The sequence below is a fragment of the Xyrauchen texanus genome, chromosome 33 (assembly GCF_025860055.1).
Source record: "Xyrauchen texanus isolate HMW12.3.18 chromosome 33, RBS_HiC_50CHRs, whole genome shotgun sequence".
NCBI lineage: Eukaryota > Metazoa > Chordata > Actinopteri > Cypriniformes > Catostomidae > Xyrauchen > Xyrauchen texanus.
In genome coordinates, this window is record NC_068308.1 from 7,580,598 (window position 1) to 7,597,197 (window position 16,600).

General features: G+C 35.1%; 1 protein-coding gene across 2 annotated transcripts in view; it reads right to left on the bottom strand.

Moving 5' to 3' along the window:
- LOC127626587 (AT-rich interactive domain-containing protein 5B-like) overlaps nucleotides 1–7,857 on the bottom strand; it is a 184,307-nt gene extending 176,450 nt beyond the window's left edge. Inside the window, exons 1-2 of one of the 2 annotated variants that reach the window (XM_052102484.1) lie at nucleotides 7,771–7,857; nucleotides 7,220–7,474 (exon numbers count right to left, since the gene is read on the bottom strand). In XM_052102484.1, coding sequence (XP_051958444.1) covers nucleotides 7,220–7,474; nucleotides 7,771–7,791 — 276 coding nt within the window. In that variant the 5' untranslated portion in view covers nucleotides 7,792–7,857. Of the gene's footprint in view, nucleotides 1–7,219; nucleotides 7,475–7,770 lie in introns of those variants that run through there. The other variant, XM_052102485.1, reaches the window with a different exon arrangement.
- Between the last annotated feature and the right edge of the window lie 8,743 nt (nucleotides 7,858–16,600).

Consider the following 16,600-nt stretch of genomic DNA (forward strand, 5'->3'; position numbering starts at 1 on the left):
GGGCCAATCCATAAACATTCAAAAACTCAATGTTTCAAAAGTATAGCCACGAGGCGTAAACAATATGCGTGTAAACATGATTTTAGTGTGATAAAATTGCTTACCAGCCTTTTCTGTGTAAAGCCAATTTTGCAACCTTGTTGCCATGACAATGTAACGACTGTAAAAACTACAATTTCAACGACTTTAAAGCACAAATAACAAACAAGTTTCAACAGAAGAATTAATGTAAGTGCTTTTATAAATGATAATCTTTAAATCCTCAAACAAATTGGCTCCATTCACTTCCATTGTAAGTGCCTCACTGTAACCTCGATTTCTGCTATTTACAAAGAAAAGGAGCGACGGGTTGAAAGTATTTTTTGTGGTAATCAACATTGTCACAAAAGCTGTCGGTTGAGCTTGACATGTATTGAACCCAAAATATTCCTGTAAGACTAGTTTTCAGAGAATATATTTTCTTATCTCACTGGCAAGATGCAAAAATCAAACAAAATAATAAATAAAAACTAAAAACTGTATTCAACATGTATTCTATGAAACAAAATCCTATTATAGTATTACTTTTGCTTTTCAAGTAAATGTATCTTGTTTTAGTGATGTTTATATATTTATTTATTTATTTATTTATTTATTTTTGCAGTGGAATCGAAATATAGATAGGAAAAATCAGATCTTCATAAAGCTGTGTTCAAGTTTTATAGAATACAGTACATCTGTACAGCAAAGATTTTGCTGGCCGACAAAGGCAGAAGCAGTCACTTCAAAAGAGTAAAAACGGCACATCTTCACAGGAGTGTTATGTTGCCCTCTCTAGGCACAAACTCTAAATATTAAATTTTATCGGCCGGATGCCAGAACAACGTCACCGCAGGCCTGTTGCTGTTTTAGTCGCCGCTATCCTTCTAATGAATGACTAACCCCAGCCAGAGGGGAAATGAAATCACCTGGGTGTAGAAACAAAAAGGCATTTGCAAAGTGTCCCTCTTTTATCACATAATCATACTTGCATACCTTCCTTCTTATATACACTCACTAAATATTAGCACATTGCGTGTCATGTTATGTAAAAATTGTTTCAAATAGCCTCAGACACAATGTTGATTAAAGATGAACAGTATACATTCAGAGCCTTACATGTTACGTAACGTAGATTATATTTCTGAAAGAAAGAAATATGTTGGTTATAGTGTGATTAAAGGAATAATTCACTCAAAAAAAATTAATTCTGTTATTATTTAATCACTCTCATGTTGTTCCAAACCCACGTTCTGTTTATTTTTCTATGGAACACAAAAGGAGAATTTCTGAAGAATATTCACACAGCTCTTTTCCATAAAACGTATAGTGATACTGTGATAAGTAAAACACAGGGCTGTTGATTTAACACGTTAATTTAGTGTGATTAATTACATATAAAATAACATGTTAAAACAATTGGCGCAATGTATCATGCCACCTAACTTGTTTGAAAATTCTGTAATAAAAGTATTATCTTCCTACCATATGGATTGATTTTTACTGTAGGCCAATGATAGGCTTAAGTTCAATGATATGAGAATAAAACAAACAACATATTGACTTCTAAAGCCAATTTTTGTATCGTCTAATCAATGCTTTCCTCTTCTTCCAAAGTAATGCAATATATTCCAATCTGAATATCTGATTTATTCTATTTTATATATATATAATTATTTGAATTTGTATGCATTAATTATTTTGAATTATCTTTATTTGGGGAATTTCTCAGCAAATACTGTTCTATGTGATTGATAGCACTTAAACCGATTTATTAATCGCCATGTCATGTAATTCTTTTGACAAAAAAATGTAATCGATTGACAGCCCTAGTAAAATAATGAAAAAAGTGGTCCATACGACATACTATTTGGTATATTCCAAGTCTTCTAAAGCAATGATATGATGGCTTTGTGTGCAGAACAGACCAAAAAAAAGATGTGATAAGTGATCATTTTCCCCTCTGTGGCAGCTCTCAAATCTAATTTGCTGTAATGTTTTAAATACGTTGCATCACGATCAGTCACATTACATGCAAGAACCAATGCTGCTTGCCATCAGTGTTGTCAAACCTGGTGTGACATATTCAAAGGTGTCATTATTTAATTAAATAGAAGTGTGAAATAGAGTTCACATCTGAGATGGAGAGGAAGATTACATTTTGTCTGTTCCTCACTAGGGCTACAACTAACAATTATTTTGTTAATCGATTAATCTAACGATTATTAGAACGATTAATCATTAGCTATTGACCGATTATTCAGCTTGGGCCCCGACATAAAAGGTTGTATTAAACGTGGTTTGTATTAAATACAAAATATATTTATATTCTAGATCTATTCTTTAAAAGCAAGTGTAAATATCTTATATGCTGCTTCTCAGGTGACTGCATCTTTTTTTAAAGGATTTTTAGATATTTCAAAATATTTGTATTTTTAATATTCTATTCGACATTTTCAGATAACATTATTTTCCTCTGCAGTATAGTTCCTAAAGTAAATGCACATTGTTTTGAAGGAATTTTAGATATTTATATTGGAAAACAAGCCAAAACAAAAACTAATCAAAAATGTATTTCGTTGCAGTGTATAATGGGGTCACATTTCTGTTCACTTTAATCCATCTTTAACTCACAAAAAAACAAACTATCTCTTCTTAATAAAGCTGCGTTTTGTCAATTTTCTTCACGATAAGAAATGCAAAGTGACATATATTATGGTCCAATAAGTCGTGAGCAATCACGCTATAATCTAGCTGCAGCAAGCGTGCATGCTCAAGGGACGAGCATCCCCATGACAGATTGTGCATCAGCCGGGTGCAGTTTCAATCTCTCCCCTTAGATCGGTACATTTGCGCAACTCATAGAAGAGGCGTTGACCACACAGAGAAATGCCAATTTCGGAGTTTGTTGTTATTTACATGATTTGCTTCTGTATTATTTGAACTTTAATTAAGCTATAAAACATTTAATATAACTGAATTTAAGATGTAACGCCGGGGTGTTTCTTTTAAAGATGCTCGACACGCAAGTTTTGCTTCAGCAGTGCGGCAGCTCCAGCTCTACTTATTCCACAACGAGAGTACTTCTGTATTTAATTATTTTTGTAATTTTTGCATTATAATTTCCTCATACTTTGCGATCTACATCACCTGTTTGGAAAGTATGGAGTGCATCTGGACTGTGAGCTGTGTAATTCTTCCTCTACTCAGTCAGGCGTGAGCTGCAGTGCTGCTCTCATCATTACAGTTTAATGTGATCTCGTGTTACTGTACGTTAAATGAGATAAAACGACAATTCGAGATTGCCGATAACGTCGACTAAACATTTCAGCCCTATCCCTCACATTTGGCCATTATATGGTTTCACAGGACTTTGAATATAACACTTAAGTTGAATGGACTACTTTTATGGTGCTTACTTGCCCGTTGTGGAACTTGACACACACTGACCGTGACCCTATGAGTTGTTTTATGTCAAAGAGTGGGGAGAAGATTTTCCAAAAATTGTCCTTTATGTTCCATAGAAAAACATAACAGCATTAGGGTTTAAAACAGCATGAGGGTGAGTAAATAATGAATCATTTTCTTCATAGGGTGAGCTGTTTCTTTAACACAACATAAGTGCATCCTCTGCAAATACATGACAGTTTCTTTGATAGTCGATCAACTTTATCAGCAGTCACTCAGGTTATTCGCTGCAAATGCAAATGTTATTTAATTGGACAATCTGCTGAGTGCATCTGAGACTGTGGAGTTGAGCAGCTCACATTACTGCAGGTGCTTGGGCTGACACTTAATCACATTATTATTTAAATTCTGCATGTCTCATTTAGCAACTACACTGAGAACGTGCAAAAGAGTGCAATACATTCTTCACAGTCTTTTAACACGATGCCGTTTAAGACCTACATGTGTAAAACAAGTATACATTCATACTCAATATTACTATGTTAGTAGGTGTATGATATTACTCCTAACAAAGGTTTAGGTTTGTGGTCCTAATATCTGCAGTAGACTGAAAGAATCTGCTGCAGTGGTTCTCAACTGGTTTTGCTTCAAGGCCTAGATTTGATATTGGACATCAAGTGGTGACCCAACACAGTAAAGAATTATTTAGCATACAAAAGTAAACCAAAATGGCCACACAAACAACTATTGAAATGTATTAATATTACCATGAACTAAATATACCCAAAAATATGCTAAATTATTACCATGACGTAAATCAGCAATTTTGGTTTCTAAATGTAGAATTTTGACGGTTTCATGCTCTTGGCAGCCAAAAACCCACAATACAAAACAAACTGTACAACTCAACACAAACCATGTTTACCCTCGCTGCAAGAGAACCTGCATATAAGGTAGTTTATTCATGGTTTTTGAAGATGAGGGCATGTCATGTAATCTGCCCATACTGGTATCTGCCTAACTTGGTTAGCTTCTGCCAACTGATAGATGAATTTGTCTAAACAAATACAGAACAATTTGATTGGACGCACAATTGCAACAGCAAAAAAAGATATGGGAAGCATTTTATTGTTCCTTTTAAAAGTTATTTAGCCTCTAGTCATTTATCTATGCACAATTAAAAGGTTAAGTAACATTTTATTATATATATTTCACATTGTTTTTCCCTCCTTTTAGAACATCTAGCCAGTTGAAAACCTTATATTGCTCCACATTCTCATAACTGTAAAGTATACCTAAGAATCAAGCGTTGTCCTTGGCTAGTAATTCTATCTCCCAAGCAGTTTCAAGATCAGCAGTCATGAATGCGTATTAAATTTGAAAAGCAAATAATTGGCATTGCTGCTGAGTGGGGGAAGGGAGGGAGCCTGGTGACAAGTTGGAGAGACTACACAGTGCTGATCAACTGAACAAACAGAGCTTTAAGACTAATATTTTTCCTCTATAACACCTTGTTACAATGTGTAAACACTGTGTTTTCAAGGTTGATGCGGACAACAGTTTGTGGTTCCACTAATACTGATAATAATTTAGCAAAGTAACCTTGACATTTGCACATGGCTTCACACAGAACCTGTTGATTATTTTGAAAAGGCTATTTGATCCTCCACTCCGCGGGGGAAGGACAGTAGAGCTTCAACACACAGCAGATTGTCTTTTTGTATTCAGGATCGGTGATTACAAGAGCAGTGCAAGATAAAACAGGTACAGACCTTGCTACATTAGCCACTGCGCAGCAGTGCTTTTTTGTTAAAGTAGCAATTGCAACACAACTTATTGTTAGATATGATGCATTAATACAGATTTAATGCTGCCGGGGTTTGACTTAGAAGCAGATCTTTAATAAAAAATTTACTTAACTGTTAATTAACTGTATGCTTGTTCCGATTTCTATTGTGATAAATCGTACTTTTTTTGTTTATTTTGAGGCAAATGGCTTATATTGAGCTTGTTTTTCCAGCCCAGATTGCTTGCTTCTCATGTGAGATCTGGCAACACTACTTAGTGTTTCACCCACCCATTATCGCAAAGCACTGTCATTTTAAAAAGAACGTTATTTTACCGTTCGTATATTTCATTTTAACCAGTAACCATTTGGAAAGGAAGCGGCAGAACTTTTGAACCGGAATGAAAAAATAAAATTTTTGCTCAGAAAGAACCGAAATGTGAACCTTTTGTTTTTAGTGTCTGTTTATTACTATAATAATAACAATATGTAATTATAATCAGCTCCACATAAGAAACGTTTTTCAAAATTTGCAACATTTTCAAATAGCACAATGAATGGAGGCATTTTATATTAAAGTGTCTACACTACAGATATGCTATTATTAAATATTATTATAATTAATAATAACAATAATTTTCATAATAATAATGGTTATATTTGCCATTATATTTATGCAAATAAATGGGGGATGTTATACCTCATTTATACAAACAGAACATTAATGAATATGTAATTTGTTTCCATTAGTGATATTTATCAGTATACATGCTATTAAAGAAACAATAAGCGATTAAGTACAAAAGTGTGAATATCGGTAAATACTATCAGTCAAATAAATTATCTCTCTCTATCTTAAGTTATTATAATTCATTACCATAATAATAACAATATGTGTGCAAATAAACGGTTGTAAACGTGTTTTTTTAAAAGGGGGTGGAGAGGGGGGGGGGGTCATTAAAAGTTAAGTCGTTTATACAAACAATTAAGTACAAAAGTGTGAATAGCGGTCAAACTGGTTATAAAAATGTATTAGCCTACTATTGTTATAACCATATACTAACAAGCAGCTCCACATAATAATTACACGTTCAGTGCCTCTAGTAGTTAGCAACATATTGCTAATGCACTGTAACATAAACACAGTGAGGTAAAAGAACAACACATCGTGCTTTCGTACACCAGGGGTTAAATCCCCAGAAAGAACACATTTTTCTTTCAGGCAAACAGATCTCAGCCTATATGTAATGTGGAATGAGGCTGCAGCACTTTAACATAATAACCTTCATAAATGTCACTCGTTCCCTTTAAGGCATCCAAGCTGCTCGCTTTATCAGCGTGCCATTATTAATCAATTCCTATTGATTCCCCGCGCGCACGGCGGAAACGTCTGCATATAGGACCTAATATTAGTTCACATATCCCACATATAAAATGCCTACCGTAAATATTCCAAAGCATAACCCATATACCATTAACGCTGATCAATAACATTATGGTCTATATCGCACAATAATGCAGTCACATGTTTCGCTTTATTTAGGCTACTTGCTTGATCTATATCACATCAGTGGGAACACAATTTCAACAATCAGCAGAATGCACACAACGCCACAATGAGGCGCTTTAATCGCTTTTGCCTTTCTCAGTTTCCGCACTATTGTATATCAGATGAAACAAACAAACACTGATGTGACAACTTCACACAATGAAGCATCATTCTCCCCATCAGACGCTGTTTTGAATGCATGCGCTAAACGCGAATGTGCAAATGAGCCGAGGCGAAATTAAGAACACTGCATGTCTATTATTAACCGCAATGTAATCTTGTCTACACGCATTAGATCTGAAAAGGGCGATCAGATGTCTTATGAACAGAAAGCGGAATGGGAGGCAATGCACAGCCACATACAGTACAGCTCATATTTCATCCATACTTTAAGAAACACATCGCGAAGGGACGGAGCCCTTCATAGAAAGCAGGAAACACAAATCATTTCAAATTACCTCTCCATGCGTGACATTTCTGCCCTGGGGAGTGTGTTCTGGGAGAAAATAAAGTTTGGAGCTGGATAAAAGTTGCTTGGTTGTCCTTTCCTCCCATAAGAGCTGCACTTCTGCTATGCAGATCGGATCCTCTGGTTTACATCTGACCAAGAAAAAATCACCCAGGGACAAAATTCTCGCTTTGCCTTCATGGTGAAATCTAAACGCCTTGTAAAAAATGTAAGGTCCGTGTAAACCACAAGGTGAGCCTACCCACTGCGGAAACACAAATATAGTGCATTAATTTCATATTCACATTCAGCACACCGGGCTGTTACAAAATGCACAAACACACAACCTAAATATACAACAGGGTCAGAGCAATGCACACCAGCTGGTCGCATAATAAATCGCATTATTTACAAATATGAACAATAAAATATGAACTTTAGATGTCAAGTTTTCTCCATTGATTCTATAACAAAGCATATAGCCACACGTGTGCGCGTAATCAATTAATTGGAGGCTAAAATGAAAGCGAAATGAGGTATAAGAGGAGTAAATGATATTACCATGAGTGAGTTGGGCTCCATCTCGTCGCTCTGAATTGATTAAACTCAAACATTCTCTCCAAACTTGTTGGCTTGAATGGATCACAGAAGGTCCTGGAAGGACCAAATATCAGCGCGCTCAGCAAAGCGACGACCTTCAATATGAAATCGACACGCTGCGAAATTACCGCACATAAAATGTCGGAAATTTATGCCTAATATTTTTAAAACGTATATTATTTCAATTAAGATCATTTCGTTACATTTTTAGCGCAGCGTGTTTGTATTAAATTCGTAAATCGGAATTGAGGCTCGCGTTTATCTGGTCCGTCAGTTCATCGAAATCATTTTAAAAACTCGCAGTGCATATTTCGAATAAAATTGACATATATTAAGTAATTATTATAAATGTATGCATTGAGTGTATATTGCATTATTTTTTTATATAAAACGTGTGGCTATTTTATGATAATATGTAACAAGAGGAATGTATGTATCGATGAGGACCTATGGAGAGGAGGTTTGTGTGTGTATAAGGAAACATTTCCTGCAGAGATTCTTCCTCTTATTTCAAGAACGCATTTAATGTGAAAAATAATTTCATATAATAATCATAACACCAATACTGAAACATATTAACATTAACATGTGGGTAGGTTATGTGAACGAGTCCGGACATTGCGAAATATAATAAGGAATAACAATGGGTCCCGAAGCGCCTTTTATTATAGCAAACGCTGTTGAAATGCATCACGCGCATCAAAGGAAACATTGAAACGTCTTTTAAACTCTTGCCATCATGGCCATTATGATGTTAATGCGATCCTTAGTATTAATCGTGTTTAAATGCAACATTACAACATCTTCGTGTTCTACAGACGTATAAATGTATGTATAAGAGGTGCGTTTTGTATAAGCTGTTTGAAATTGAGTCTTACAAAGCGACCAGAATCTTGATGGAGCTCATATATGTGAATATGTAGATGAAAATACTGCGGTATTTATTGTTTTGATTTTGTTTTATCGGTAATTGAAGTCGCGATGTAGGTTTTAAGTTAGAATACATTTAAGTCGGATACGTATTAAATCTGAGAACAAATAGATAGCCTAAATATTTGTAAACGTTTATGGGTCTCGCATATTTAAAGCCATAGCTATAGCCTCGATCCAAATGAGGTTTTGTACGTGTAGTTATTTTCTTTATTTGGAAATCTATTAAAAGTTATAGCATATGGCCTAAATTGCTGGATGTAACATTTACGTCAGCTATTTTTTTTGTCTTATGCAATGTTTTATCTCCAGTCACGAGGTGCAGCTGGTGATTATGGATATGATCGTATTCATGCTTCATATAACAGCTTAACTAAATAAGCAGACCAGACATAAATGTCATTTAGTAAATGTGAATCATAAGACGATTTTTGGATTTGTGGGCGGGGCTATTCGTCTAATGAAATTGATGGAACAGAATGGGGGAGATACAGTTATTGATCAAACAAAAATGATTTTTTTTTTTCTTCTCATTTTTGTGAAAGGATAAACATTCCTCCAAAATTAGATTGAAATACATTAAGAACAACTCATAAGTTATTAACTGAAACAATATAATATGTAACATATCAGAAGTTCATGTAAATTCCATACATGTTTATATATGAATATTTTACACGGATATGTGAAGTTCCAGACATCTGTTAGCATAAATCATATTTGGGTTATTTATTAATAAATATTATTATAAAGTGTTAGCAGTGACCTAAATCTTGTAAATTAGAATAAACAATACAATTCTTATTTTTAAAACAGAATAATAAATCATTTAAAAAACCGTGACCTGTTCATATTGATTTGAGAAGCCATCAGTAGCAATAATATAATTCATAACCTTTGTGCGTCAATAAAAAATGTTACTCAGAGGTCCTTAGAGGACAAAAATGTCTGCATCAAGAAAAATGCAGATAATCCATAATAATATTAATATATTTTTTAACCAACATCAGTCCTGATCATAACTACCCAATATTCATTCATTTTCAGGATTTTAACCCTTTAAATGCCTGTTGCTTTATATAATGCCACTGTTGTTTTTTTATAAAATAAAACAAAAACAAATCTTAATTTGCATCTACCCCAGACATGTCAATGATTAGCAACAACATTGATTTTGATGCATTATTATTTTTGTACATTGTCAAATAAAATAAACCTTAGTGGACAAAAATGTTCACATAAAAAAAAAAACTGCCATTTAAATATTATATTTTCATATTATTTTCCACATATACTGATTAACATTTTTTAACCAGCATCAGTCCTGATCATAACTACCCAATATTCATTCATTTTCAGGATTTTAACCCTTTAAATGCCAATTTGTTTATATAATGCCGCTGCTGTTTTTTTACACATACACACACACAATTTCTCAATACACACATACAAAACACAATCTGACATCCATACCAACACACCCACACTGAATCTGAATTGCTGCATCATTTATTTAATTGGCCTGAAGCGCTCTATATTCAGCAAACAGAAAATAGGAAAAAAGCATGTATTTGCTCCATAAGGTAAACATGAGAAACATGGCCCATCTGGTGGAAAATTTTAAAAATGTCAAATTTGAAGCAAGGGCTCTGGAAGCATAATATGATAGAATTCATGATTATATGCTTTAATGGCACTGGGATGAAATAATGAGGTTAATGGGGTTCAATAGGGACATTTTTGTCCTCAAGGTCCTGAGTGTAACTATTTGTGTACACAGTGTGTTATATATGTATTATAGGAACTGAGTTAAAATATCACAATTCCCCTCAAAATACACACCTTTGGCAAAATGTATGCAATTGGCATTAACAGCCAAAATGATCGAAAAAATGTAAATGACTAAAATGTCCCGAAGGTTGCACAAGGGTTAACATAATCAGTAGGATGTAGATTCAAATGTGAATACATGTAAATCAAAATAAACGTTTTACCTGTTGATCATTAATGTTATATAGTGATATGTTAATATAAATACCTGAAATATTTTATAGTGCGATAACATTGACTCATTGAGGTTTTATTAAAGTTATTATAAAGTGTTAGCGGAGGCCAGAATCTTGTAAATTAGATTTAACAAGACATTGGTCGTCAGCCAATATGAATGAACGTTTCATTTATATAACGCTTCTGACACTGCACTCAAAGCACTTTACACAGTGAACAGGGGACTCTCCTCAACTACCACCAGTGTCCAGTATCCACATGGATGATATAAGTCATTCTACTCTTATGTCTGAGAGAGGATGAGAAATAACTACTTTATAACACTTTATAATATCAATAAGTACATTAAAGCAATTAATAGCAATGAGTACATTAACATGTGAATAAAAATGTAATTAAAGAAAATGCTAAATGTTTTACATTTTATAATATATTAATGACTTGGAATATTAAATAGTGTTATGACATTTGATAATTTGTTATTTACATAATTAAGTTTTACCAATAGCCAAATTCTTTCAGATTAGAATGAACAAGAAATTGGTCATCTGACAATATACTATAATCATCGTACTCTGCAGGTTTTATTGTAAGTACAGTGTGATAGTATGTGACTGTCCTTGTGATTGGAGGAGGAGGGTGCTGTAAACGTCATGTCAGCCTATGATCAAACTTCTTTATATGAGATATTGTGTGGTCATAGCAAGTGCATTCAAGCACACTATCAATCATCCTACTGCACTGTGACACACATTGACATGAGAGGTGAAGACTGCCTCTGTACAAACACAGATTCCTATCAGATGAAATAAACAGGATAAGGGTTGAGTAAGGCATTATAACAGACAACAACATGCCCAATACAGACTTCAAAATTCAATCAAAGTTTGCCCAAAATTGAAAATTGTGTCGCCATTTAATCAGTCTGAATGTTAGCATCAGTCACCATTGACTTTCAATGCATCTTATTTCTCCATGAAATGAAAGAAAAGTAACAAAGTTATAATGAAGTTCCTTTTAAGCTCAAAGATATTTTCTTATGTTGTCTGTTATGTGTCCATTTGTTATTTTGGTCCAGGCTGTGCTTTTCTTAGCTGTTAACCATCTTGTATAGTGATTTCACCATACTTATAAGTAGCTCTAAAATACTGTTTGCCTTCCTGATTGCTCTGCCAGTCAGTCGTGTAATAAATGATGATGATGATGATGATGAATATATAAAAAATTATTTGCCTCAAAGATTGTGTGTTTCAGTATCTGCTTTGCGGCATAGATTTCTTGTGCTTGCTGACTATGAGTATAGCAGATTGATAGCCTAATCTTTCTCTTAGAGCTGCAAGGAGCATTTGCAGTTTGAAAGCTTGTGGAAAAATTTAATTCTCTCTCACTCACTCTCTCTCTCTCTCTCTCTCTCTCTCTCTCTCTCGCACCATAAGATTCAGTGAGCTGCTTTGCCTGGCAATGGATTTTTGCATGATTATGCGCTCTTCGCCACTTCATTAATCTCCATATTTGTTTTCAAAACAAATTATATGTTATATTTTTGGTTTCAGAACCTGTTTTGAATTAGAAGTAGAGTAATTTCACTCCGAGGCATTGTAATTCTGTTCACCTCGCTTCAATTTGCTGGGCGGGTAGCAAACATGACGTAAGCACTTTTTCCCCCTCTTCCTCTCTCCCTTTAGAGATAACGTTTCAATTAATGACAAATTGCTACAAGCTCCACAGTGCTGCATGTGGAAGGAATTACACACTGCACACCCTTCAGGCAGGGCAGAGACTGAACCTATCTCTCAACATGCATAGATAGGGGGTAAGACTGAACATTTGTTACATATTTAGAGTTGTGTACAGTACAGAATGACAATGCATAATTATGTTATTGAAGACATTTTATTGAAACATTTGCTGGTAAAATTATGCATCAATGTTCCTTTTGTTAAGGGTTTATAAAGGGGTTAATCAATGGCAACAAATCATTTACAAATGCATTATAAATCATTAATATATGGTTATAAAAACATAAATCAAATATTTCAAGACTTTCATGCAATACCTGCCAAATAATGAGCATTTTAACTAGCATATCATTCACTTATTCATACTTATATAAATCAAAAACATAAAATTCATGATTATTTATGTCACAATACAGCAAAAATATTTACTGTGAGACTAAAATGAGAATGTCAATTTGATATAGTCTGCTTTGTATTTATATTAATGTTTGACTCACTTTTCTTCTTACGTTGATGTCAAAAGAATGGTGCTACTCCGAGTGCTGCCCCAGCTTACCTAGTCCTAGTTACCTCCTAGTAAAGTACTCTGCTTTATTCAGAAGTAAGATCTTTACGCTCCTTCACAGCACATATCATGTACAGTATATCCTGAATTGTGTACATAGGCTTCTCATGTTGGCAGCTCCTTATTAAATGCTTCATATTTGTTCACCTTACATTAAGGTACATTTTCATAGGTAACTAATGTTAATTAAGTGTTATTAAAGGATTAGTTCACCCAAAAAATTTAATTCAGTCATTGTTTACTGTGTTGTTATAACCCCATATGACTGTCTTTCTTTTTCTTAACACAATGGGAGAAGTTGCGAAAAACTGTTGTTCTGATGTCATACAATGGCAGTTTATAGTGACCACCTCTTCAAGCTTCAAAAGGACACAAAAGTATAATTCAGAAGTCTAATATATTATTCCATTTTTGGTGCGAAACAAACCAAAATGTATTGTATTAATTAGTAAAACTGTTCACTGACCGTTATGCTCCTGTGCACGTTCATGAGTCTCTCTGCACGCAAGCTTTAGAGCTTTTTTCGTGAGAGCAACAGTAGTTTCGCAGCACGTGCGAGATGGGGCGCTCATGCGAAAATTCATTTTGTTTGGCTTCAACCAGACCACCAGCGATAGTAACAACAGAAAACACAACACAGCAGCACACAAACCAGAGAACAGAACTTACAAACATGCCTGAGGAGCTTATAGTGGAAGAATAGATGCATTTCAAAATTCATATTTTATCTATAGAATATCCAGAGTCAAACAAAAAAAATAAACAAAAGAGACAAGCATCCTAAAACATTATTACACCATTAAAGACCGCATGCACATGCACGAGCTGGCTAAGTCGAATGAAATCGTACAAGTTTGTTCAATGAATTCTAGACGAATTCTAGATGTGAAAATACCCGGTTGTGTAATGTGGAGGTAAGCGAAAATTTCGCGTTTAAGACATTATGTATATGCTTATTAATTTTATGCCCTAGCCCAAACCTCATATCTAAACCTAACCACAGAGTTGAGTCTGTAAGTAACATTTAAAGCGTAAAGAGTATGTTTTTGTATGACTGAAGAAAGTGTCACGTTTTAGAATGAGACGAGGGAGAGTTACCTGACTGGCTGTTGCAAAAGTCAAATTTCATACGATTTATCCAACTTGTAGCCAATTTGTAGCCAACTCGGACGAATCTGGGGTGTGTTTCCCAAAAGCATTGTTAGCCACCTATGGTCGCAATTCCATCATTACCAACATAGTTCAACGATTTGGTGTTTCCCGAAATCTTAGTTCAAACGAACATTCGCAAACGCAAATTTGTGTGGTTGGAACTACAGCTTTCCACCAGTGGTTTGAAGCATAGTTCCTTGTTAGTTTGCTGTGTGGACATCTTTTATTCAATATATATCTTTCATTCCATCAAGACTTTGACCACATTTACATGAACTTAAGGAAACTGCTTATCCTGGGGTTTTGCAGAAAGCACCGTTCTGAAGCGTCACGTAGACGCGGATGCAGTCGTTTAAGGGATTAAAGGCTGACACATGTCATCAGCAGCTTTTGCTCATTAAACAGCATACTGATGTATGTGTAAATGAGCAATTACAGTCAAGTCATTTTTATTTGTATAGCATTTCACAACACACATCGTTTCAAAGCAGCTTTACAGAAGATCATGCATTAACAGAAAATAAAACTGTAATACTGTCTTAGAGTCATCATTGTGTAGTTTGATAAAATATGATTTTGAATTGTAATTAAACAATAATTTTATTGAAAACCCCAATGAGCAAGCCGTAGACGACTGTGGCAAGGAACACTAAACTCCATAAAATGTTGGTTAATGGAGGAAAAATAACCTTGGGGGAAACCAGGCTCAATGTGGGGGCCAATTCGCCTCTGGCTAAACAACATGAATATAACGGCAATATTACTTAGTGCAAGTCATGGTTAAAATTATCAAACTAAGTAAGTGTTAAGGGTCAGTGTTTAAACAAACATTTTGTATGATCTGTAAGATTAATGACTAATGTCTTTGAAGTCCATCCTGTATTAACTGCAGAAGTTTACAGTGATGCATTGTCCTTGTTAGTTGGCTGATGAAGGGTTTTGTTGGCAATTGTTAGTCTGTGTATTCCATTTCAAGAGTGTAGTCCATCAATAGACCGAGGTGATGCAGGCAGAGATCAGTGAGGTGCATTGCAGTTCAACCTGGCCAGTAATTTCGGTGTGGTCTATCCTTAATCCAAGGTTCAGGGAATGGCATATGAAGTATCCCATGTCTTATGGTTGGAGTTGGCATCAGTTCATCCTCTTATAATTTGACATCCTCATAAGTTATTACTCCACCCCCTGCTTAACATCATTAACGACAGCTATATATTGTTGAACCAATGTGGTTTGAATGATGGATATGCAACATAGTTACTACGGTTTGGATTACAGGGCTGCTGCTGGCCAAATTGATGCCCTACTTAGAGTTCGCAGGTACGATATGAGCGTGAAGCGATCGTCTGTGTTCTGCAACTGCTTTCGGGTCCTTGAATAACGTATAATGTGTGAGTTAGGGCAGCCGATGGACTTTCTGGTGCCCTCCTAGTGTAAGATGGTGCCCCCCTAGACTGGTAGTATGAATGTAGGGAGCGCCGGTACTGTTCGTGTAACAGTCATCACTAGCTAGTTCATTTCTTCAACGATGCATCATACTGTGGTGGTTAAGCATATGAGCGTGAAGCGTTCGTGTGTGTTCCGCAACTGCTTTTTTGGGTCCTTGAATAATGTATAACGTGCGAGTTAAGGCAGCCGGTGGACTTTCTGGTGCCAAAGCTAGGGTAAGATGGTGCCCCCCTAGACTTCGTAGTATGCGTGTGGTGGTACTGTTTGGGTAACAGTCATCACTAGCTAGTTCATTTATCCAATGATGCATCATACTGTGGTGGATAAACAGTAAGATATGTAGTTGTATGGGAAACACACCCCTGTACGATTTTTCCATGAGAGTGTAGTCTAAACTTTAAACTTAAAACGATAGTGTCATAAAAATCAAATGTGACATGGAAAATCCAATTGCAGTAGCAACCATGACATTATGTGATTCTTCTATAAAAAAAGAGCAACCAGGATATTTAAAAAAATAAATAATTGTTTGTTGTTCCACAGAAGAAAGAAAGTTATACAGGTTTGGAATGACTACAAGGCGAGTAAATGCTGATTTTTACTTTTTTGTGAACTATTCCTATAAGTAGATCTACAATGTTTGAGCACTGAAACTCTTAATTAATTTCAGATGATACATCACATCATGGGAATTTGACGGATGGTTTATTGTGCTAGATGGAAGTGCTGCATTCTACAATAAATTGGAAAACACATGCTCCTTTTACACTGCGTCTTTTGTCAGGCAACTGCAACGATATCTCCCAAAGGATATCACAAACAGTGATTGCGTATGCACTCGAAAATAATTTGATTTGCACGTTTTATAGAAACCATCGCTTGTGACTAATGCTTGAAAAGAACACCTTTGTTGAAGAGCAAATGTGTGAACCCAACTGGCAAATCCAAACAT